Source organism: Salvelinus alpinus, chromosome 26, assembly GCF_045679555.1.
Source record: "Salvelinus alpinus chromosome 26, SLU_Salpinus.1, whole genome shotgun sequence".
NCBI lineage: Eukaryota > Metazoa > Chordata > Actinopteri > Salmoniformes > Salmonidae > Salvelinus > Salvelinus alpinus.
In genome coordinates this window covers 16,150,438-16,176,705 of record NC_092111.1, presented here as the reverse complement: position 1 = coordinate 16,176,705, position 26,268 = coordinate 16,150,438, and the positions used below count along the sequence as shown (strand labels likewise).

At 43.4% G+C, this 26,268-nt stretch overlaps 1 protein-coding gene and 1 long non-coding RNA gene across 2 annotated transcripts in view; one reads left to right on the top strand and one right to left on the bottom strand.

The window, feature by feature from the left end:
• thbs3b (thrombospondin 3b) overlaps positions 1 to 25,179 on the bottom strand; it is a 38,624-nt gene extending 13,445 nt beyond the window's left edge. Inside the window, exons 1-3 of the mRNA XM_071367995.1 lie at positions 24,788 to 25,179; positions 7,073 to 7,279; positions 5,910 to 6,163 (exon numbers count right to left, since the gene is read on the bottom strand). Coding sequence (XP_071224096.1) covers positions 5,910 to 6,163; positions 7,073 to 7,279; positions 24,788 to 24,872 — 546 coding nt within the window. The 5' untranslated portion in view covers positions 24,873 to 25,179. The remainder of the gene's footprint in view (positions 1 to 5,909; positions 6,164 to 7,072; positions 7,280 to 24,787) is intronic.
• On the top strand, positions 17,980 to 19,727 carry LOC139554831 (uncharacterized). The gene is made up of 3 exons (XR_011670904.1): positions 17,980 to 18,094; positions 18,224 to 18,374; positions 19,083 to 19,727. It is a non-coding gene; the product is annotated as an uncharacterized lncRNA (long non-coding RNA).
• Positions 25,180 to 26,268: the final 1,089 nt, after the last annotated feature.

Sequence of the window (26,268 nt, the reverse complement as noted above, 5' to 3'; positions counted from 1 at the left end):
GGAACAGCAGACTGGGATAAGGATTGATTGAATATGTCCGTAAACACACCAGCCAGCTGGTCTGCGCATGCTCTGAGGACGCGGCTGGGAATGCCGTCTGGGCCTGCAGCCTTGCGAGGGTTAACACGTTTAAATGTTTTACTCACCTCGGCTGCAGTGAAGGAGAGCCCGCAGGTTTTGGTAGGGGGCCGTGTCAGTGGCACTGTATTGTCCTCAAAGCGGGCAAAAAAGTTGTTTAGCCTGTCTGGGAGCAAGACATCCTGGTCCGCGACGGGGCTGGTTTTCTTTTTGTAATCCGTGATTGACTGTAGACCCTGCCACATACCTCTTGTGTCTGAGCTGTTGAATTGCGACTCGATTTTGTCTCTGTACTGGGACTTAGCCTGTTAGATTGCCTTGCGGAGAGAATAGCTACACTGTTTGTATTCGGTCATGCTTCCGGTCACCTTGCCCTGGTTAAAAGCAGTGGTTCGCGCTTTCAGTTTCACGCGAATGCTACCGTCAATCCACGGTTTCTGGTTTGGGAATGTTTTAATCGTTGCTGTGGGTACGACATCGTCAATGCACTTCCTAATGAACTCGCTCACCGAATCAGCATATTCGTCAATATTGTTGTTGGACGCGATGCGGAACATATTCCAATCCGCGTGATCGAAGCAGTCTTGAAGCGTGGATTCAGATTGGTCGGACCAGCGTTGAACAGACCTGAGCGCGGGAGCTTGTTGTTTGAGTTTCTGTTTGTAGGCTGGAATCAACAAAATGGAGTCGTGGTCAGCTTTTCCGAAAGGGGGGCGGGGGAGGGCCTTATATGCGTCGCGGAAATTAGTATAACAATGATCTAGGGTTTTTCCAACCCTGGTAGCACAATCGATATGCTGATAGAATTTAGGGAGTTTTGTTTTTAGATTAGCCTTGTTAAAATCCCCAGCTACGATGAATGCAGCCTCAGGGTGTGTGGTTTCCAGTTTACAAAGAGTCAGATAAAGTTCGTTCAGGGCCATCGATGTGTCTGCTTGGGGGGGAATATATACGGCTGTGATTATGATTGAAGAGAATTCCCTTGGTAGATAATGCGGTCGACATTTGATTGTGAGGAGTTCTAGATCAGGTGAACAGAATGACTTGAGTTCCTGTGTGTTGTTATGATGATCACACCACTTCTCGTTAATCATAAGGCATACCCCCCCGCCCCTCTTCTTACCGGAAAGATGTTTGTTTCTGTCGGCGCGATGCATGAAGAAACCAGCTGGCTGCACCGACTCCGTTAGCGTCCCTTGAGTTAGCCATGTTTCCGTGAAGCAGAGCACGTTGCAATCCCTGATGTCTCTCTGGAATGCTACCCGTGCTCGGATTTCATCAACCTTATTGTCAAGAGACTGGACATTGGCGAGTAGTATGCTAGGGAGTGGAGCGCGATGTGCCCGTCTCCGAAGCCTGACCACGAGACCGCCCCGTTTGCCCCTTTTTCGGCGTCGCACAGGGTCGCCGGCTGGGATCAGATCCATTGTATTGGGTGGAAGGCAAAACACTGGATCCGTTTCGGGAAAGTCATATTCCTGGTAGGAACGATGATGAGTTGACGTTAATCGTATATTCAGTAGTTCCTCCCGACTGTATGTAATGAAACCTAAGATTACCTGGGGTACCGATGTAAGAAATAACACATAGAAAAACAAAATACTGCATATTTTCCAAGGAACGCGAGGCGGCCATCTCTTTTCGGCGCCGGAAGTTCTATGTTGTAGGTCTAGGTTTTCTATTTCTATGTGTTTGGCCTGGTATGGTTCTCAATCAGAGGCAGCTGTCTATCGTTGTCTCTGATTGAGAGCCATACTTAAGTAGCCTGTTTTCCCACTTTTGTTTGTGGGTGGTTATTTTCTGGTTAGTGTTTGTTGCACCTGTCAGAACTGTTCGTTTCGTTGGTCGTTTTGTTGTTTTTGTTCGTTTATTCATATTGATTAAGTTTTATGGATACGTACCACGCTGCACTTTGGTCCTCCTCTCCTTCAGCCCGCGATGATCGTTACACACCTATTCACTCCAGCCATAACCATGAGCCTGTTCTCCCCAATTATGGTGCCACCAACCTCCTGTGATTTCACAGGATGTATAAATGTGAAGCATCAGGTTGGAGTTTCCGCTCACTATCAAATATGGTGATGAGAGGAGGCCCAATGACTGGCAGTGACATATTGTTCTGCCCAACATGATTAGTTGCACATGCAAACCGGCACATGATTCATTTGCTCCCATTGGAAACGACAGTCTCTGGTCTGTCTTGGGTTAGTTATCAAAATCTTTGGTGCAAGTGTGCAATAACTCAATTCACCCTTGAACTCCTCCTAAACAATGCAAAATGTTTTACTTTGGCAAAGGGTAAAGTCTACAGAACGCAGTCCACTCTGTTGGTTACAGATTCTAGTTTTAGAAACAGAAAATGTAATATTCTGTACAGATCAAATGTTTCATTGATGAGAACATTTGCAGAAAGTCGGCCAAAATCCATCTCGCTTCATCTTCTCACTGTGCCGGTGTTGTTATGAAAATCTCCCCCCTGACAGAATCCCCCCCCCCACTTCTAATTTCCTTAATTTTTTGGCTTGAGTCAAATAGTTTCTGTAAAACACATCAGAGTCAATTACTTTCTATAGAACAGACTTCACGTCAGGATAGGCAACCGAAATTAATAATTAATGTATGTGTGTTATATTAAACATAGAGGAAGTAAAATGTTGGGAAGCAATAAACATTTCAGAACAACTATGGCTGAATTATTATCCTTACACTTTCAAAAATACTAGTCGAATAAGAAATGGGAGATGACGAATTCTGGCAAAGAGATTTATTTATAGACTAACAGAAAAATCAGTAGCGGATTTAGGTACGGGCGACATGGGCAGCTGCCCATGGCGGAATCCGCCGCCCCCGCACTGAAGGGGGGGTTCGCCCAGGGCGCCATACAAGCTACACTTCAAACAAATAGCCAAACCGAAAACAATAGACAAAAATGCTTTCTGTTACTAAAATCAGTGAAATGTAGGCTAAACTGACAAAGGAGGGAAGAGCAGAAATCTCAACTAGCAAGCAAGTCGCAGCAATGAAGAACGCGAAGGGGGGGGGGGGGGGGGATTCTGTCAGGGGGGAGATTTTCGGCATAACAAGTGGGGAGAATTCTGTCAGGGGAGAGATTTTCCGCACAACAGCAGGACACTGGGCTTCCTCTCATCACCTCATTGGTAGTGAGTGAAAACGCCAAGCGGATGCTTCACATTTACACACCCAATGAAATATCTGTCTCAGTGTTCTATCTGTGTGCGTACTTCACAGAGTAGGCCTTCCCTAACGGAAATATGCAAATAAATGATAGAACGCGCCAATAGGATATCACTAGCTCATCCTTAGCTCTACCCACCTATTTGCTTGTTCTGCCCACTATGATTAATTTGGTTCCATTGGAAACTACAGGCCTTGGTCTTCCTTGGGCTAGTTATAAAAAATCTTTGGTTTGATGCAAAAAAGAAACTTAAGTACGGGATATATAGCATATATATAGCAGAAATAGAACAGATCTACCACTTCTTAGACTTGCTTTCAATGAGAATGACATGTTAATGTGAATCTGGTTGGGTTGCCTGGAAAGTTACATATTGTAGCTTTAAATTGTGTGCGCAGTCTTATTGAACTCTCTCACACACAAAGGGGCATGGTAAGTGGAAATTCATGCTAATTTGTATTTGGAGTAAACTACCACTTTAAATCAATGTCTAGGCCTAAGACTATGTTTATGCAACCAACCCAGGCAATGTTCTCTACAGATCCCCCGACTGCAGCTCCTCCAGGACTAAAAGAGTCTGCTAAATGGCATATACTGCCGCAAAGAAGAAATAGCAGCCCGTTCAGAGAAGCACGAGATTGAACTTAACTTTTTAGAGTTTTCCCCCGTTAGTTAACACTATGAACATTTCCATCTACTGTGGGAATTGTGATCGAATCAACGTCATATTAGGCACTTTCAATGCAACATGACAATCACGGTCGGGAGTACATGTGCTTGTTTGAGATCAAGGCTAGAGCTGCATGTATCCACGTGTGTATATTTGTTCTATATCTTCTTTGCTAGTTAGTGCGTTATTTACCCCAGTTATAAATTTTTTTTTGTCAGAAATGGGAGCGTGATTACTTCCTACAAGAGCACAAAACGTGTACATTTCTAGTCATCTTTGAAAAACGAGTCAGGTAAAGAGCTTTTTTATGTCTTAAAGCGGCATTGTTTTATTTTGAGACAGGCTTGAATAATCAAATAAGTAGCCAATAGACAGAGGGTAGCATACATTTTTGTCTGATTCTCTTTAATGATAATAATAGTATGCCAATAATAATGCATTTTATTTTGTAAAGTGTTTTTTTGCATCAAACACAATATAACAACATTTTCTGTCACCTTGTCTGAAGGACAAGTGGATAAACAGATTCATGTTTTTTTAAAGTCTCATGGAATGTAGGCCTACATTGAACACCACACATTGGCTGCTACTGTAGGCTAAATGATAGAACAGCTGTTCCCATGTTAAAATGTTATGGGCTGCATTTTCTCCTAAAAATTGCTTATGGTAGGTCTACATTATGATCAAATAGCCATAGTAGCCTACCTGACCACTTTTAAAATTGTAACTTAAAGCGGGTACAGCCTCAGTGTTCACAGTAAACACGTGCAGGAAGTTCAGCAGACCTGTAATTTGCTCAGTGTCCGAAAACAATTAGAGGGAGCAATGACCCCAAGTCTTACTTAGACATATTGAGGCACATGCTCTGGGTTGTGTTCATTGGGGCACACCGTGGCCAAGAATTATCAAAACGTTGTGAGACGGAAAACAACTGTTTCTTATTGGACAAGTTCTGATAGTACCTCCCCTGTTTCACTCCCCTTCCGACCATTCCTTCTGTTTTATGGCTAGTGAACATGATCCTGGTCAGTACCCGTGTACACCTGCATGCATATCACCTGAGCGGCCCATTCAAGATAAGAGACACAAGCTAGGAACAATAGCTGCAGTGTACCCTCTCATTTTAGATCTTTCATTCCTCCCTCCCTTTCTCTCTCTTTCATCCATCCCGACACAGCCCTCTCTTTGTCCACAGTGAGTGTGGCATCTATCAGCCAGATAGTCATACATGCTGACAGCACCACATGGTTACAGCTAACTAGTTCTCCATTTAAGCTTCAGCATGAGCCATAGACATGTAGCTGATAGATAGGATGTGCAGCTCAGCTATGTTCCATGTATTGGATGAAAAGGTGCTCATAGGAAAGTAGACATTTAACTGCTCACAAAACTTGAAGTTGCCTGTGAAAACTAATGTCTACAACATCTTATTAGCTATGACAAATATAGGCAATTTGCTTAAGTGGCATAGATGTCAGTTGTGGACAGAAGATTAGGCATGTAAAACAACCATAAATGAGCGACACTCGTAAAATGAAGAATTTGTCTATCATCGTGGGCAGGCTGGGTTTGTGTTTCATGTACTGTATAGCCAAATGAATGACCTAATCACATGATTTCTACGGGGATCCGGAATACTCCCTGTATTTGCTTTAGTCTTAAAGTAGTGCAGTAAAAATGGTTAAGTTAGGAAGTACGATTAGAGACGTTCTGAGTCTGAGAGCATTCTCTGAAACGTGCTCTGAAGAAATAGAGGTAGACTAAGCAATATGACAATTTGCAGCCGTGCCACTTTCTGCTTCACAAAAACTATTGGCTCTTCCCAATTATTGCACTCCCTTGAGGCATGATTTATGTAAGCAGGATGCCGCACTGTGTATGATGATTTCTTATTTCTGAGTCTACCTTTAACTTCAGTCTAGGACTGCTGGGAACTTAGAAAAACAAAAAGTTGTGTTTTATCACCTGTAGCCTGGCATAGGCCTTCTGCCCATTGCGTATCTCCACAGACTCCGCCTCTGATGGGAGCTGGACAAATGACGGCAGGACCTGTGCTGAGTCGGCCAATCGGCAGTTAACATAGAGTTCCATGTGGAGGTGGTTTCGTCGGAGCCCACCCACGTGGAGGATGAGTGACTGGGTGCGTCCGTCGGAGAGGCCGGGGTTCTGGAGGTTCACTGTGTGGAGTTTACCGTCCTCACGTACATAGCGCACCAGAACTGAGAAATATAGAGGATTAAAACATCAGGTAATCTCTTGTCGACAGATCCACGGAATTATAACTGGTACCATAGAATTTGTCTGGAAGGAATGGAATGCGAGGGATAACGAGCAGCAGTAGTTCCTGCGTTTGGATTTTTCGTCACTGGTTATTTGGACAAATCATGATTTCGCAGGTGTTAGCATCTTTCGAATTTTGGAAGAGGAGGGGACATTTGGCACATAGACTTTCCCCTAATATCTATTGGACAGTAGTTCCTAGTTTTGGGTTTTCGTTGTTCCATAGCCACAAAGTCAAAATTGGCTGAATCGTAAAAATTCATGAAAACAAAAAAAGAGATTTTTGCTCAAGATTAACACGATTGAAATTAGCAGAAGGGAGGGGTTCGGCCGAGAGTTTGTTTGAAAGGGGGAGGAGACTTCGCTTTCTACAAAGGCAATCACAATTGTTAACAATTGTTAATGGAACCCCCCCCATTTTTTGTACACATTTTCGAGAGATAATTTGACTTCTAGGTAACTGAGATGAACTTGCCCGTAATTTGCAAAGAAAGAGAGTTCTAGGATATCTTAATCCCTTCTCTTAATAGCATGTATGGACCCAGAATTTAGAGATCAGGCAACCCCCCAAGCATCATTGAAGCTAGCCTACATAGAACAGTTTGTAGAACGAGAGCACCATATGAAAAAACAACAACATGCATATTGGTCATTGTTTTGCAACTATACAACCCTCTCAGATCTCCAAGTGTCAATGGGGTATGGCTAGGGGTCGATTGGGGAATCCCACTATTGGGATTGGGTGACTGTGTCTTAGGTATAGGCCTTGAAAAAAATCAATTTAGGCTACACCAAAATATCTATCTACCACACTTCCCTCCCTATCCCCTCTACTGACAATACCCTACCTTTGTTGACCTTGCCCATGAGGGCCACCTCCAGGTACTTCCTGTTGTCGTCTTTGTTGTAGACGCCCAGCAGCACTCCCCCCAGTTTGGGCGGCAGTCGCAGAGTGGACACCAGGTACAGGTCCGACACGAAGCCCAGAGCTCCCGACATCTTCCCCACCGCGGACGCACTATGCTTGGCGTCGTGCAGCTCCAGCATGTCAATCACTGAAAGATGGTGGTCCAGTTTGAATGCAGTCAAATGACCATGGCCTCATGGGTGGAAAAGCCACCGAAAGTCCAGTGTTTCTATATCAAACGTTTTTGTTAAATTTCAGTCTTCTGTGATGTATATAAAGTATAATATTGGGATGCAAACTCGAAATTGAATACTCAACTCTATATCTGACATGGAACAGGTGTCTTCTTTTTTTTAAGCCTGTAACCATGTTTGTGAGGTGTATACTTTTGTTTCAAAGTAGATTTGTTTCAGACTACCAAGAAACACTGTGTGACCCTGATTTAGCCCACTGCAGTAAATTAAGTGTGCACTTGTGTAGGGTGTGAAAAAAAGGAGGGATGGATAGTGATGCAAAGGGTAGAACAAGAGGGATATTGCAATAGAGAGATAATAGGCATACACAAAAGAAAGAAGGCGAAACAGGCGACACAAAAAAATGTACAGTGGGGCAAAAAAGTATTTAGTCAGCCACCAATTGTGCAAGTTCTCCCACTTAAAAAGATGAGAGAGGCCTGTAATTTTCATCATAGGTACACTTCAACTATGACAGACAAAATGAGAAAAAAAATCCAGAAAATCACATTGTAGGATTTTTAATGAATTTATTTGCAAATTATGGTGGAAAATAAGTATTTGGTCACCTACAAACAAGCAAGATTTCTGGCTTTCACAGACCTGTAACTTCTTCTTTAAGAGGCTCCTCTGTCCTCCACTCGTTACCTGTATTAATGGCATCTGTTTGAACTTGTTATCAGTATAAAAGACACCTGTCCACAACCTCAAACAGTCACACTCCAAACTCCACTATGGCCAAGACCAAAGAGCTGTCAAAGGACACCAGAAACAAAATTGTAGACCTGCACCAGGCTGGGAAGACTGAATCTGCAATAGGTAAGCAGCTTGGTTTGAAGAAATCAACTGTGGGAGCAATTATTAGGAAATGGAAGACATACAAGACCACTGATAATCTCCCTCGATCTGGGGCTCCACGCAAGATCTCACCCCGTGGGGTCAAAATAATCAGAAGAACGGTGAGCAAAAATCCCAGAACCACACGGGGGGACCTAGTGAATGACCTGCAGAGAGCTGGGACCAAAGTAACAAAGCCTACCATCAGTAACACACTACGCCGCCAGGGACTCAAATCCTGCAGTGCCAGACGTGTCCTCCTGCTTAAGCCAGTACATGTCCAGGCCCGTCTGAAGTTTGCTAGAGAGCATTTGGATGATCCAGAAGAAGATTGGGAGAATGTCATATGGTCAGATGAAACCAAAATATAACTTTTTGGTAAAAACTCAACTCGTCGTGTTTGGAGGACAAAGAATGCTGAGTTGCATCCAAAGAACACCATACCTACTGTGAAGCATGGGGGTGGAAACATCATGCTTTGGGGCTGTTTTTCTGCAAAGGGACCAGGACGACTGATCCGTGTAAAGGAAAGAATGAATGGGGCCATGTATCGTGAGATTTTGAGCGAAAACCTCCTTCCATCAGCAAGGGCATTGAAGATGAAACGTGGCTGGGTCTTTCAGCATGACAATGATCCCAAACACACCGCCCGGGCAACGAAGAAGTGGCTTCGTAAGAAGCATTTCAAGGTCCTGGTGTGGCCTAGCCAGTCTCCAGATCTCAACCCCATAGAAAATCTTTGGAGGGAGTTGAAAGTCCGTGTTGCCCAGCAACAGCCCCAAAACAGCACTGCTCTAGAGGAGATCTGTATGGAGGAATGGGCCAAAATACCAGCAACAGTGTGTGAAAACCTTGTGAAGACTTACAGAAAACGTTTGACCTCTGTCATTGCCAACAAAGGGTATATAACAAAGTATTGAGATAAACTTTTGTTATTGACCAAATACTTATTTTCCACCATAATTTGCAAATAAATTCATTAAAAAGCCTACATTTTCTGGATTTTTTTTCTCATTTTGTCTGTCATAGTTGAAGTGTACCTATGATGAAAATTACAGGCCTCTCTCATCTTTTTAAGTGGGAGAACTTGCACAATTGGTGGCTGACTAAATACTTTTTTGCCCCACTGTATATGGGAGAGAGTCAGAGAGATGCAGTGAGAGAAAAAGAGAAAGGATTCATTTATTGACAATGGGGGATTCATCCTTTTGAGTTTAATGCCACTTTGGAAGGTTTATTGAGAAAGTATAAGCCAGACACAAACTCAATGCCTCTTCGTTCTGGTCTGTTGCCCCTGCCGCAAAATTAACACATCTTACAGAAAATACCAGCCTTTGCTGTCACTGTTGGTGGCAGAATTTATGTCTGTCGGTGAACTGGGTGCTGCTGGAATCTTTTCTTTATGAGATGTCTCTCCATTTATGGTGAAATGTATTGGTCTTATAAACATAGGTTAATGGCCAGGGTTTAGCAATAGCGCCTGATGTGGGGCTGCAATATACAGTACGTTCCTTTGCTTTTTTCTAGGTGTCTGAACATATTGGAAACACTTTGAGAGGTTAGAAATACAGTAGGGAGAAATAAACTGCAGATGACAGGGAAAGTCTTAAAATGCTTGTAGCTTCATGAGTTGCAAATGTGTGCAGCAAACAAAAACTGAAATGTAGAAGTTCTCACTTGTAAAGTAACAAGTGCTGTATGTACAAGGCCTAGATAAATGAGATAAACAAGGCCCCTACGAGTGTTTTGCCTGTTCTCTCGTCCAGGTGTGTGTGTGTGTGTGAGTGAGTGAGAGAGGGAGAGGGAGATGAGAGAGATGGCAGAATAATCTCATAGACATACCAGCCTTTTTCTAATCGTTCTCTTGCCTCCCTGGTGGCTGCAAATTCAGCAGTCTGCATGACACTAAAGCCAAAGACATCAGGGGTGGCTCTAACCACCAATAGTCCCCTTGTGGGTGCCGTTCTCTGCATACCTTCCCCCCTTATAGTACAGGTCCACACTGTAAGACTTTTATGTAATTTCAACAGTAAAACACTGTAGAATGCACAGTAAAATACCTTAAATGTGTTTTACAGAATTAATGCTGTAGATTGCACTGCATTATGGGTAAAATGCTGATAAATAGTGTTATTAACTATAATTGTAAGCCTCCTGTAAAATTACTCTAACTTAATGTATTTATTTACAGTAGTACCCGAACACTACTGTAGTTGGCAGCGCCAAGCGGTCTGTGGTGTGTGTGTGTGTGAGAGCGAGAAAGAGAGCTGTATCTCGTACTTCTCAGGGCAGGTCTGCCGAGAATTAACGCAGTGGGTTACGATAATTAGGTTAAAGTGAGGGAAAGCTAAAACGCTAACAATGTCCCCGACATGACTCGAACCTATTTACAACCATGCCTGCCCTGAGAACAGAATTGATTTCCACTAATGCGATGCTCCGCGCCAAACGGTGCACCAAACGGTCTGTGAGGGAAGACTCATGAGAAAATTTGCTTTCTGTTCTACGTGAGCTATTTTGTATTTTCATTGAAAAGTCGCCTAAATATTTTTGAGCAGCTGCTAGGTACAGTTGAAGTCGGAAGTTAACATACACTTAAGTTGGAGTCATTAAAACTAGTTTTTCAACCACTCCATGTAACGATCGTCGTAATCCTCCTCCTCGGACGAGGAGGAGAGGCGAGAAGGATCAGACCAATATGCGGAGTGATTAGTTTCCATGATTATTTAATGAATCGAAACAAAAGAACACCATGAAACAATCGACAAACAGTCCCGTGTGGCACGAATGCAGACACGCGATACAACCACCCACAAAACACACGTGAAACCCCGGCTGCCTTCGTATGATTCTCAATCAGGGACAAACGGTCTACAGCTGCCTCTGACTGAGAATCATACCAGGCCGAACACAAAATCCCAACATAGAAATACAAACATAGACAACCCACCCAACTCACGCCCTGACCAACTAAAATGAATACAAAACAAAGGAAAACAGGTCAGGAACGTGACAGAACCCCCCCCTTAAGGTGCGAACTCCGGGCGCACCAGCACAAAGTCTAGGGGAGGGTCTGGGTGGGCGTCTGTCCACGGTGGCGGCTCTGGCGCTGGTCGTGGTCCCCACCCCACCATAGTCCACCCCCGCTTCCGTGGCCTCCTCCCAATGTCCACCCTCCATGTCAGTCCCACTATACTAAAGAGCAGTAGCAGACTGAGGGGTAGCACCTGACTGAGGGGCAGCACCGGACTGAGGGGCGGATCCTGGCTGGCTGGCTCTGGCGGATCCTGGCTGGCTGGCTCTGGCGGATCCTGGCTGGCGGAAGGCTCTGGCGGATCCTGGCTGGCGGAAGGCTCTGGCGGATCCTGGCTGGCGGAAGGCTCTGGCGGATCCTGGCTGGCGGAAGTTTCTGGCGGATCCTGGCTGGCGGAAGGCTCTGGCGGATCCTGGCTGGCGGAAGGCTCTGGCGGATCCTGGCTGGCGGAAGGCTCTGGCGGATCCTGGCTGGACGGCTCTGGCTGGTCCTGGCTGGACGGCTCTGGCTGGTCCTGGCTGGACGGCTCTGGCAGCTCCTGGCTGGACGGCTCTGGCAGCTCCTGGCTGGACGGCTCTGGCAGCTCCTGGCTGGACGGCTCTGGCAGCTCCTGGCTGGACGGCTCTGGCAGGTCCTGGCTGGACGGCTCTGGCAGGTCCTGGCTGGACGGCCCTGAAGGCTCAGTACCGACGGACAGCGCTGGGCAGGCAGACAGTTCATACAGCGCTGGGAAGGCAGGCAGCTCAAACAGCGCTGGGCAGACGGCAGACTTTGGCCGGCTGAGACGCACTGTAGACCTGGTGCGTGGTATAGGCACTGGCTGCGCTGGAGAGGAGGAAAGCTCTGACAGCGCTGGACAGGTGGAAGCAGCTGGAGAGAGAACCCGGAGAGACAGCCTGGTGCGGGGGGCTGCCACCGGTGGACTGGTACTTGGAGGTGGCACCGGGTATACCGGACCGTGAAGGAGGACACGTGCTCTTGAGCACCGAGCCTGCCCAACCTTACCAGGTTGAATGGTGCCCGTAGCCCTGCCAGTGCGGCGAGGTGGAATAGCCCGCACTGGGCTATGCTGGCGAACCGGGGACACCATCTGTAAGGCTGGTGCCATGTATGCCGGCCCGAGGAGACGCACTGGTGGCCAGATGCGTTGGGCCGGCTTCATGACATCCGGCTCGATGCCCAACTTAGCCCTACCAGTGCGGCGAGGTGGAATAGCCCGCACTGGGCTAAGCACGCGTACTGGGGACACCGTGCGCTTTACCGCATAACACGGTGTCTGACCAGTACGACGCCCTCTCACTCCACGGTAAGCACGGGGAGTTGGCTCAGGTATCCTACCCGGCTTTGCCACACTCCTCGTGTGACCCCCCCCAAGAAATTTTTGGGTCTGACTCTCAGGCTCCCAACCGCGTCGCCGCGCTGCCTCCTCATACCAGCGCCTCTCTGCCTTCGCTGCCTCCAGCTCCGCCTTGGGACGGCGATATTCCCCTGGCTGAACCCAGGGTCCTTTGCCGTCCAGGATCTCCTCCCAAGTCCAGGAGTCCTGGGTTTTTTCCCACTGCTGTCGCTGCCCGTTTGCACTCCGCTTGATCTTAGATTGGTGGGTGGTTCTGTAACGATCGTCGTAATCCTCCTCCTCGGACGAGGAGGAGAGGCGAGAAGGATCAGACCAATATGCGGAGTGATTAGTTTCCATGATTATTTAATGAATCGAAACAAAAGAACACCATGAAACAATCGACAAACAGTCCCGTGTGGCACGAATGCAGACACGCGATACAACCACCCACAAAACACACGTGAAACCCCGGCTGCCTTCGTATGATTCTCAATCAGGAACAAACGATCTACAGCTGCCTCTGACTGAGAATCATACCAGGCCGAACACAAAATCCCAACATAGAAATACAAACATAGACAACCCACCCAACTCACGCCCTGACCAACTAAAATGAATACAAAACAAAGGAAAACAGGTCAGGAACGTGACACTCCACAAATTTCTTGTTAACAAACTATAGTTTCGGCAAGTCGGTTAGGACATCTACTTCCTGCATGACACTAGTAATTTTTCCAACAATTGTTTACAGACAGATTATTTCACTTATAATTTTCCAGTGGGTCAGAAGTTTACATACACTAAGTTGACTGTGCCTTTAAACAGCCTGGAAAATTCCAGAAAATTATGTCATGGCTTTAGAAGCTTCTGATAGGCTATTTGACATCTTTTGAGTCAATTGGAGGTGTACCTGTGGATGTATTTCAAGGCCTACCTTCAAACTCTGTGGCTTTTTGCTTGACATCATGGGAAAATCAAAAGAAATCAGCCAAGACCTCAGAAAAATAATTGTAGACCTCCACAAGTCTGGTTCATCCTTTCGAGCAATTTCCAAACACCTGAAGGTACCACGTTCATCTGTACAAACAATAGTACGCAAGTATATACACCATGGGACCACGCAGCGGTCACACCGCTCAGGAAGGAGACGCGTTCTGTCTCCTAGAGATGAACGTACTTTGGTGCGAAAAGTGCAAATCAATCCCAGAACAACAGCAAAGGACCCTGTGAAGATGCTGGAGGAAACAGGTACAAAAGTATCTATATCCACAGTAAAATGAGTCCTATATCGACGTAACCTGAAAGCCTGCTCAGCAAGGAAGAAGCCACTGCTCCAAATCCGCCATAAAAAAGCCAGACTACGGTTTGCAACTGCACATGGGGACAAAGATCGTACTTTTTTGGAGAAATGTCCTCTGGTCTGATGAAACAAAAGTAGAACTGTTTGGCCATAATGACCATCGTTATGTTTGGAGGAAATAGGGGGAGGCTTGCAAGCCAAAGAACACCATCCGAACCGTGAAGCACGGGGGTGGAAGCATCATGTTGTGGGGGTGCTTTGCTGCAGGAGGGACTGGTGCACTTCACAAAATAGATGACATAATGAGGGAGGAAAATTATGTGGATATATTTAAGCAACATCTCAAGACATCAGTCAGGAAGTTAAAGCTTGGTCGCAAATGGGTCTTCCAAATGGACAATGACCCCAAGCATACTTCCAAAGTTGTGGCAAAATTGCTTAAGGACAACAAAGTCAAGGTATTGGAGTGGCCATCACAAAGCCCTGACCTCAATCCTATAGAAAAGTGTGGTCAGAACTGAAAAAGCATGTGCAAGCAAGGAGGCCTACAAACCTGACTCAGTTACACCAGTTCTGTCAGGAGGAATGGGCCAAAATTCACCTAACTTATTGTGGGAAAATTGTGGAAGGCTACCCGAAATGTTTCACCCAAGATAAACAATGTAAAGGCAATGCTACCAAATACTAATTGAGTGTATGTAAACTTCTGACCCACTGGGAATGTGATGAGATAAATCATTGTCTCTACTATTATTCTGACATTTCACGTTCTTAAAATAAAGTGGTGATCCTAACTGACCTAAGACAGGGAATTTTAGGATTCTAGGATTAAATGTCAGGAATTGTGAAAAACTGAGTTTAAATGTATTTGGCTAAGGTGTATGTAAACTTCCAACTTCAACTGTATGTACTAATTCCATATACTATATACTTCTATATACCTACTGCAGGTTTCCTTAACTAAGCTACTAACTAGTTAGCTAACGTTAGCTTGTTTGGATTGTGTTCGCTAACAGTATAGCCAAGATGACATGTCGGTCTGTTGCGTTGATCTTTCTTGCTGGTACAATAATCAGTGATATTGTAGCTATAGAGCAAATCATTTTAGTATTAACAACGTGCAGAAATCCATATGTGTGTTTCTTTGGATAGGCTACTTAACCGGTGGGTGCATGACATGGGTGACATGGTGCTAACGCTATGGTATTAGTGGCAAAGTGGTCATAGGCTTCACCGGACAAAAATACAGTTCGTCTAGGGAGGGAGCAAGAGTTTAGCTATGTCGAATACACATCTAGTATTTAGGATGTATACTTTTTGGATGATTCTGTAGTTGGAATGAGAGGAATGGAACTCTCAGATGAAAGGGGAATGGTGCTTGCTAACGTTAGCTATAGCTCAAAGATGGCAAACTCCATTGGACACCTTTCTCTAAATATCTCTGGTTAACGTTAGCTCTATTCAGTCTCGGGGTGCGTGTGATTTAGCAAAAGTGTAGTGGAATATTCCCCCTATGCTTTTGTTATCCTTATTAGTCCATTAAATTAATACATTCAGCAACAACAGGCACAGACTGATATTTTACCCTGAAGGATATTAAAGTTATCTTTTATTTTCTTCAGATTGTGTGGTTAGCTTGCTAGCATTATTCAGGGCGATGGTCGTGGCATTTTTCCCACGTGAGTTGAATTTTCCTCGTGCTTTTGCTAATCTTTCAGAAGTGATCCTTATCAACCATTAATTATGCAATGTTAAATTAATGATATCTGAAACATCAAGCACAGACTGATATTTTACTTAGCCTTGTAGTCTATAATTATTTTGTTTAGATTGTGTGGTTGGCATAAGTTGCATATTAATGTATAGCTTGATAGCTCTTTTGGTGTGTGCATGCAATTTGGTGGCTGGGGGTAGTGTAATTTTCATATTGCAGGCTGGCTGGTAGTAGCTTTATTGGGAATGTACAGGTGTAAATCCTGCGATTTCTGTTTCCTAAATATTAAAGCATTCATTATACATGCAAAAAACCATAGAAACATGGCGAACTACAGTTCTTGTGGGGTAGAGGAGTGCCCTTGCACCAAAGCATCACTGGTACAATAATTACACTACCCCGACCTCATCCTGCAATTTGGGCGACTCATTCGTTTGTGGACACTGAGGTTTGAGAGCAAGCACTCTTACTTCAAGGAGTGTGCCAGAAAGCTTGTCCGAGAGCCACCAGTTACTCCAATCTTACTTATGCAGCGGCCAATTGTTTCCACATAGTATCAAAGTTGTTGGTGTCATGCATTAATTTGAGGAGCAATTATATAACAATTCTATTCAGGGAGCTGGACAGTCAAAAGGGTTCACAAAGCAAAGCACTGCAGAGGTGTCTAAAATGGTATACAAATGAACAACATACACTAAAGGCCTTGTTGTAATGGAAGAAAAGGATGAGGGATACACATTTGGAAAGATCTCACTGATTCCGGTCACAGAATCACAGGTCCATTTCATTGTTGGGGTGTATCAGTCTGTGTCACTGGTTGATCTCGGGGTTCATTTTGTACCAGATTCTCTGATTAATTATGTGTGTGTTAATAAAGATAGACTGAGTAATTATTACCCACTACCAGTTTATGAAGTGTCAGGTTTCTCTGTTGTTTCCCTGCATCACTCAGTGAGTTCTCCTTAAACCAGTGTAGGCATAGAAGGTCTTCAAGATGCAATTAAACACCAATTGCTCGAGTTGGAGACCAAGATGGTGAGATCTTTGTCGGAGCATCTGAGGGAAAATGTTGGAGTGGAGAATATTAACGACCTTGAATATGTTCAGCCGGAGGACATAAAATACCATTTGACGCCAATATAGTGCCGGGAATTGCTTCAGTCCTTCAACCAAAGAGGTGAGATCTTGAATGATAAATGTAAATGTAACATATTTATGTAATTGTTATGAAAAAAAGGTGCTATCTAGAACCTAAAATGGTTATTTGGCTGTCCCCATAGGAGAACCCTTTGAAGATCCCTTTTTGATTCCAGATACATGTATAACCCTTTTGGTTCCAGGTAGAACTCTTCTGGGTTCCATGTAGAACCCTTTCCACAGAGGGTTCTACATGGAACCCAAAAGGGTTCTACTTGGAACCAAAAAGGGTTCTCCTATGGGGACAGCCAAAGAACCCTTTCGGAACCCTTTTTCTAAGAGTGTAAACACACACACAAGGTTAAAAAGGTTCTGTGTATAATTTGTTTGTTTGCCATCAAAATAAATGGTTTATACTATGATGGAGCGAGGCATATGCATTAAAAGGGACGGAAATGACAAAAATACATAAAAGTACACAAATATACAAATGTTTCTGTAAATTGTTTGTTTGTCCTCTTGTGCTGGTATGGAGTGTAGCGCACAGCCTAACATACTCTTTTTCTTTGTATTTTTTTTGAAGAAAATAAGAATATATAGGATCTGTAACAATGGATAGGACACTTGTCCTCCTCCAAGCATCAGTGACCTCCAGGAACAGTGGCCTTTCCTTTTCACCAAGTCATGGCTCTGCGACCACTTCACTACCCTCACTGGCATCGTGATTGACAGTCGCCTGACTCAAACTCTCCTGAACAAGGGTAAGAGAATTGTCAACTTTTTTAAAAGCCAAAAGACGAGGTTGAGGAGTGAGATCCAGTGCCTGCTGAATGAAATCGACGGTTACATCAAAGGCAATGACGATCTAACAGCCACTGCTCCCATTCTTTTGTTGATGACCCACTTCAAAGAGAAGGACAAATCTCTGCTCCTCTTGGCAGATGTAAGGAATAGTGTTTTTAGACTTATAAAGTTTATATATGATTAATGGTGTTTATACTGTACTATTACACATGATTTTAATATTTTGTATATGTATGTTTTGTGATTTTAGGTCACTGCAACTCGGGTTGATGTTGAGGCGCAAATTCCTTGACACACCAAGGATGATCATGCTTGGTAATACATTTATTTGATTTAAGGTGGAACAGAAATATATGGTATTGTGGTAGCTATCTAGAGATGTCTAGTAAGTATACACTAACACCCTTACTTTTGTGTATTTCAGGAAATACTCTATTGGGTTCCTCAAAATGGATGGTGTCTATCGAGGGGAGAGTGGTCTGTGTTATGGACAGTGAGTCCAACTTAGCTGCTTAGCAGCACTTTACCAGGAGTCGACCTCTGCAGCCTTGGAGCTGATACAGAGGTAAGCATTGAACATTCATTGATCCAACACTTACATTTAGCATTTGTTAGTTACATTTCAATAATATTTCTTATTGTTATTTTTTCAATGCCTCAACTGATTTAATATATTTTATGTTGGGTTGGGCAGGTTCCTGGTTTGAATAAACCCTGAAGGAAACAAATGCACAGCGAAAGCAGAAGTGAGCCGCAAGACCGGAAAGGTCGTTCAGAGGAAGCCATTGCCAATTGACATGCTTTCTCACAGACCTGAAGGAGTTTGAGTGGAAAAACTCCAACATGTAAGTACACAAACACACACACCTGATGAACACAAACTTTATTTGTCAGTTGTCATCTGCCTTTTTACCCAGCGAGTAGTAGTAGTAGTCATAGCATTAGTAATAGTAGTAGTAGTAGTCATAGTAATGGTAGTAGTAGTAGTCATAGTAATAGTAATGGTAGTAGTAGTAGTCATAGTAATAGTAATGGTAGTAGTAGTAGTCATAGTAATAGTAATAGTAGTAGTAGTAGTCATAGTAATAGTAATAGTAGTAGTAGTAGTCATAGTAATAGTAATGGTAGTAGTAGTAGTCATAGTAATAGTAATAGTAGTAGTAGTAGTCATAGTAATAGTAATAGTAGTAGTAGTAGTCATAGTAATAGTAATAGTAGTAGTAGTAGTCATAGTAATAGTAATAGTAGTAGTAGTAGTCATAGTAATAGTAATAGTAGTAGTAGTAGTCATAGTAATAGTAATAGTAGTAGTAGTAGTCATAGTAATAGTAATGGTAGTAGTAGTAGTCATAGTAATAGTAATAGTAGTAGTAGTAGTCATAGTAATAGTAATAGTAGTAGTAGTAGTCATAGTAATAGTAATAGTAGTAGTAGTAGTCATAGTAATAGTAATAGTAGTAGTAGTAGTCATAGTAATAGTAATAGTAGTAGTAGTAGTCATAGTAATAGCAATTTCTCTCTTTCTATTCTTTCTATTTCCATGTTTGTCCTAGTTGACGTATCAGAGCTAAGGAGGATCAGAGTTTCAAAGATTGGGGTGATAATCTGCATGCCACCGAGATTTATTTGAGACTTTATTCGAGCATCTCTCATTCTCTCAGAAATCCTGCCCAACGAAATCCTGCCATGAAGGTTGGGTCAACAAATGATCTGCTTGTGCCATCCCAGAGCCTGTTTTGACTTGCGGTAGCGTGCTTCTCTGGCTCCAGTCTAGCCCTGCTCGCTCCTCTCTATCATCCTTCTCTCTCAGCCCCTTTCTCTCTTGATCTCTCTCTCATTTCTCTCTCAAAGACAGGCAGGCAAGCAGTTCTTGTTATAGTTTTTTGTAAAAATGCCTCCCTGTTCAACTGTTGTTTTCCTATTTTTCATTGATCTGTTTAGAGTAGATTTTTTCGTACATAATCCTCTATATTCAAGAATGACCTATTCTGATGTTTTGGTTTGTATGGTGAAGTACATTATTGGCCAGTATTTGTCAATGTTCTTATCACTGTATCTCTCTCTGTCTCTCTCTCTCTTTCTCTCCCCTACTATCTGGAGTTGTAATGTTGCTCTTTTCAAATGTTGTTCTTTATGGTTAAAGTGCAATTCATGTGAAATTCATGTTATGAATTTGAGTAAATATTTTTGTACACGTATTGTTTTTCTTACAATTTTACATTTCAGGGAGCTGTCTTCTAAAGACAAACTGCAATGCTTTTAGTATTGTAAATATATTACTGTAGGTATTTCCCTGTAAATTTACAGCATTATACTGACACCACAGTTGCCAGTTTAATACTGTAATTTTGCTTTACAGCAGTGATGCTGTAATATAATTTACAGTATGATTTTTACTTAAAGCAAAATTACAGTATTAAACTGGTAACTATGGTGCCAGTATATTGCTGTAAATTTACAGGGAAAAGTTTCACAGTGCAGGATTTGTTCAGTCTGAATTATGTCAAGTATAGTGACCAACTGCATTCAAACGCAGTTCTTCTGAACACCAGAAGAATAGCCAACTAAGCTAAAACGTTCAGGTGTCAGGCAGTTACAGTACTTATCTCTGCATGGTTTACCAAATCACCAGTTAGTAATGAACCTAATGCCTAGGCTTTAGTTCAGCGGGTTAACACAATATCGTGGTGTGTAGGAGACCCGGGTTCTAAAAAATTATGTATATAAACCCTGGATTACTGATACTATGTATTGGCCAATGAGAGGCTTTGAAGCCACCAGTCGGCCATATTGGCACTCCTCAGAAGGAGCAGTCCTCCATATGAATGAATGGAATTCGACAGTATTTCAATTAAATGTTACAAGGACAAAAATACATGTATTTCAATATTTTTTTGTTGTAGTGGGGGCAGTAACATTAAAACATTCAACAAAAAATACTTTGATATATTTTTTATCTTTATGTTTAGCTCACATAATATACAGTGCATTCGGAAAGTATTCAAACCCCATCACTTTTTTCACATTTTGTTGTTACAGCCTTATTCTAAAATGGATGAAATGTTTCTCATCAATCAATACCCCATAATGACAAAGCAAAAACAGTTTTTTTTTAATTTAACCCCCCTTTTCTCCCCAATTTCGTGATATCCAATTTGTTAGTAGTTACTATCTTGTCTCATCGCTACAACTCCCGTACGGGCTCGGGAGAGACGAAGGTCGGAAGCCATGCGTCCTCCGAAACACATGCGTCCTCCAAGCCACACTGCTTCTTAACACAGCGCGCATCCAACCCGGAAGCCAGCCGCACCAATGTGTCGGAGGAAACACTGTGCACCTAGCGACCTGGTTAGAGTGCACTGCGCCCGGCCCGCCACAGGAGTCGCTAGTGCGCGATGAGACAAGGATATCCCTACCGGCCAAACCCTCCCTAACCCGGACGACGCTAGGCCAATTGTGCGTCGCCCCATGGACCTCCTGATCGCGGTCGGCTGCGACAGAGCCTGGGCTCGAACCCAGAGTCTTAGACCACTGCGCCACCCGGGAGGCCCCAGGTTTTTAGACATTTTTACAAATATATAAAATAAAAAACAGTAATACCTTAATAAGTATTCAGACCTTTTGCTATGAGATGTGAAATCGAACTCGGGCATCCTGTTTCCATTTATCATCTTTGAGATGTTTCTACAACTTGATTGGAGTCCACCTGTGTTATATTCAATTGATTGGACATGATTTGGAAAGGCACACACCTGTCTATATAAGGTCCCATAGTTGACAGCGCAAGTCAGAGCAAACACCAAGCCATGAGATCGAAGGAATTGTCCGTAGAACTCCGAGACAGGATTGTGTCGAGGCACAGATCTGGGGAAGGGTACCCAAACATTTCTGCAAGAACACAGTGGCCTCCATCATTCTTAAATGGAAGAAGTTTGGGGCCACCAAGACTCTTCCTAGAGCTGGCCGCCTGTCCAAACTGAGCAATCGGGAGAAGAGCCTTGGTCAGGGAGGTGACCAAGAATTCCAGAGCAAAGCTGTCATCAAGGCAAAGGGTGGCTACTTTGAAGAATCTTTTTAACACTTTTTTGGTTACTACATGATTCCATATGTGTTATTTCATAGTTTTGATGTCTTCACTATTATTCTACAATGTAGACTTTAAAAAAATATATAATAAAAACCCTTGAATGAGTAGGTGTGTCCAGACTTTTGACTGGTAATGTATATACACTGCTCAAAATATAAAGGGAACACTAAAATAACACATCCTAGATCTGAATGAATTAAATATTCTTATTAAATACTTTTTTCTTTACATAGTTGAATGTGCTGACAACAAAATCACACAAACATTATCAATGGAAATCAAATTTATCAACCCATGGAGGTCTGGATTTGGAGTCACACTCAAAATTAAAGTGGAAAACCACACTACAGGCTGATCCAACTTTGATGTAATGTCCTTAAAACAAGTCAAAATGAGGCTCAGTAGTGTGTGTGGCCTCCACGTGCCTGTATGACCTCCCTACAATGCCTGGGCATGCTCCTGATGAGGTGGCGGATGGTCTCCTGAGGGATCTCCTCCCAGACCTGGACTAAAGCATCCGCCAACTCCTGGACAGTCTGTGGTGCAACGTGGCGTTGGTGGATGGAGCGAGACATGATGTCCCAGATGTGCTCAATTGGATTCAGGTCTGGGGAACGGGCGGGCCAGTCCATAGCATCAATGCCTTCCTCTTGCAGGAACTGCTGACACACTCCAGCCACATGAGGTCTAGCATTGTCTTGCATTAGGAGGAACCCAGGGCCAACCGCACCAGCATATGGTCTCACAAGGGGTCTGAGGATCTCATCTCGGTACTTAATGGCAGTCAGGCTACCTCTGGCGAGCCCATGGAGGGCTGTGCGGCCCCCCAAAGAAATGCCACCCCACACCATGACTGACCCACCGCCAAACCGGTCATGCTGGAGGATGTTGCAGGCAGCAGAACGTTCTCCACGGCGTCTCCAGACTCTGTCACATCTGTCACATGTGCGTGTGAACCTGTTTTCATCTGTGAAGAGCACAGGGCGCCAGTGGCGAATTTGCCAATATTGGTGTTCTCTGGCAAATGCCAAACGTCCTGCACGGTGTTGGGCTGTAAGCACAACCCCCACCTGTGGACGTCGGGCCCTCATACCACCCTCATGGAGTCTGTTTCTGACCGTTTGAGCAGACACATGCACATTTGTGGCCTGCTGGAGGTCATTTTGCAGGGCTCTGGCAGTGCTCCTCCTGCTCCTTCTTGCACAAAGGCGGAGGTAGCGGTCCTGCTGCTGGGTTGTTGCCCTCCTACGGCCTCCTCCACGTCTCCTGATGTACTGGCCTGTCTCCTGGTAGCGCCTCCATGCTCTGGACACTACGCTGACAGACACAGCAAACCTTCTTGCCACAGCTCGCATTGATGTGCCATCCTGGATGAGCTGCACTACCTGAGCCACTTGTGTGGGTTGTAGACTCCGTCTCATGCTACCACTAGAGTGAAAGCACCGCCAGCATTCAAAAGTGACCAAAACATCAGCCAGGAAGCATAGGAACTGAGAAGTGGTCTGTGGTCACCACCTGCAGAACCACTCCTTTATTGGGGGTGTCTTGCTAATTGCCTATAATTTCCACCTTTTGTCTATTCCATTTGCACAACAGCATGTGAAATTTATTGTCAATCAGTGTTGCTTCCTAAGTGGACAGTTTGGTTTCACAGAAGTGTGATTGACTTGGAGTTACATTGTGTTGTTTAAGTGTTCCCTTTATTTTTTTGAGCAGTGTATATATAAATGTTATCACCCTCTACCTTGTGATCCATACCAAAAGGTCTCCTTCTGGACACCCTCTTCATTCCCCTATCAATGCTACTGAGTGGGGTGGGCTTGATTAGTAGAGCAGAATGCTGAGCACTGCAGATAGAAATGCACCGTATAGTACAGATTCTCAATTGTATAGGTGAAGAGTGAGTCTAGTCTATATAGAGTGAGTAGTCTATACCTACCATTTCTAGCTACATCATTCTGAATGTTCAGTCCCACTGAAAGCAGCCCTTGTGAATGGAAAGGCAGAGCAGCAATGACCCTAGGGGTTAAGAATTTGTGAGGTGGTCCTTCTCTTTAAAAGGACTGTTGTATGGGCCAGTACCCATTAGAAATCAGTATGATGGACAGGTGTAATTAGAATATCTCAACTATCTCCTCACTCTCAGTGGGTCATAGTTGACGTTTACACAGACACACACACACACCTTGAGGTGACATCCATTCGATCGCTGCATCATCATTGTGGACAGGTCCTTGTGAAAAACTATGCCCATCGTCTATTGTTTGGCTCAATTGCACCATATGGTTCAGCAACCACCTACTAGTGGGAGGTGGATCCATGACTGTTTACTGTTTCACTGGTGGAATCTTATTGCTATCTTAACAGCAAATAGCGGACATCTGGTCATCTATTTTGTCTTGTATAGAGACAGCAGCTTTTGTATCCAAAATTAAATTTAAAAAATAATAGGCTATAGACGTTTACCATTTCAAGTTTAAGAGCTCTTTATAAAGCAAATGTATGCTTAATATGTGTCATTTACAGTGCAATCATAAAGTATTCAGACCCCTTGACTTTTCCCACATTTTATTGCGTTACAGCATTATTCTAAAATTGATTAAATTGTTAGATTTAACGGTGTGTAGATTGATGAGAGAAAAAAAAATGTTATCAATTTTAGAATAAGGCTGTGAGGTAACCAAATGTGGAAAAGTCAAGAGGTCTGAATACTTTCCGAATGCATTGTATTATTCACATGACATTGCAATGTAAAATGATAGGGATTATGTAGTATGCAAAAAGCAACTGGGGCGTTTTTGTGGTGTGGTCCTTCAATTTGCATGACCCCAAATATTGAACGAGGTGATGAGCGATTGCAAGCAGTTCAGAAAAGCGCTCATTTCGTGTCCGGCACAGCAGTGTCCATTTGTTTTTTTTAGACACTCGGGTCTATAATTGGGCAAATTGAACGTAGCCTAATTAGAATGCCTCAACACCGCTTTCATTCAAAATTCTAGTGAATTTGATAGGAATTACAACAGTAATCATTAGCCTTTTTACTATTGAATTATTTTACAGAAGTTGTGGCACACAGTCAGTGAACGATGCAGAGGGGCTTCACTAACATTGCAATGAAAACTAACATCAGAATAATACTTTGTCAAAGCATGAGTAATATTTTTTAATTACCTTGCATTTCTGAAGACCTGCTGAAGCCCAAGAGAAGCGACGCGCTCACAAGTAGAAAATGTTGCATAAGCCTCCCCATATCCATCGTAAAGGCACAACGTTTATGAACGTTGCCCAAATAACCTAATGTCTAACTTTTCAACTGTGACTCCACCGAAGTAAAGAAACGCGAGTGGAACTGTGTGAAGACTCCTCGACGGGCACGCTGACCAGCGCGGATGGATTGTCAAGAAATGTTGTCTCGCACGGTCGCACTCCGCGCGCCAGGCAGAAGAATGCTTCGTGTGAAGGTGAAAGATGTCAGCGGGTCTCACTCGTGATCCGAGGAGCTTGGGGTGTGCTGCGCCGAACACTTTCCTCATCTCCCAAATGAGAAACATGAGATGGGCTGCGAGCTACTACAGACAGTGAACAGGGCAATATAACGATGCTTGTCAATCAAATAAAAGTTTTACTGCCTCTGTGCGCTCACTGTCTCCAGCTTGCATAGCCTAATGATGAACTGACAATTATAAGACTGCTTACTTGTTGTACATGACTGCAATCACACTGCATTTTCTATTATGGTGCAATGAGTCAGATTCATTTGTGTGCATAAGACTTGTTTCATTCCCTTACAAAAAAAGATTGCAGTTTTGAAACTGCAGTAAAAGTGCAGTAACTGCAGTGGACTCTGGTATTTTGGACATAGTAATTGCAGAATAACTGCAGTATACTGCATTCTAACTGCAGTTATACTGCCCTCTGACTGCAATCTTTTTTGTAAGGGTTGAGCTCTCATAAATAAGGGATATTCATTTAACAACAAACAGCACCATTTTATTAAAAAAAGAATCCCACAGGATTGAATTGACAATCCTATTAGACCAGAGCCAACAGCCAAATTTGACCTGCCAGCGTCTTCCAGAATGATCTTATGTATTTATGAACATTTGTTTTTATTGTCTCTTGGCCTAAGTACCACTGCTGAGATTGTCATGGATATGGGTTTATGCCTTCAGATTATACTTTTCTTTTCTGAAATAAAGTGGTTGCAGATTGATTCTTGAGAGACTGTTTAACCTAAAGTATAATTAGTGTGATTGATCTAATCCAAATATGTCTCATTGGCAATGTTTTGGCCTGCATTGTACAAAATGGCAACACAGACAGGTCAAAAGGTTCATGTCGAGACAAAACATATGGTGAAAATAATATCCCCCTCCTCGTAGTGGTTGCCTCAAATGTAGATCATCATAGAACACACAAACATTGTTGTCAGTTGGAGACATTTATCAGCATATTATTGAGTGTGTATGAATTTCATTGTTTATATGCAACCTCAGAAGAGCAAGAACCAGGGCTTGTTCAGGAGAGTGTAACGTAACATAACATTCAGATAGAAATGTTTTGTGGAGACAATATATGATTGTCTGCTCTGTAGACTATAACGGATTGTGTCTGATGCTCTATTTATGACGTTTCTATACTACATGAACAAA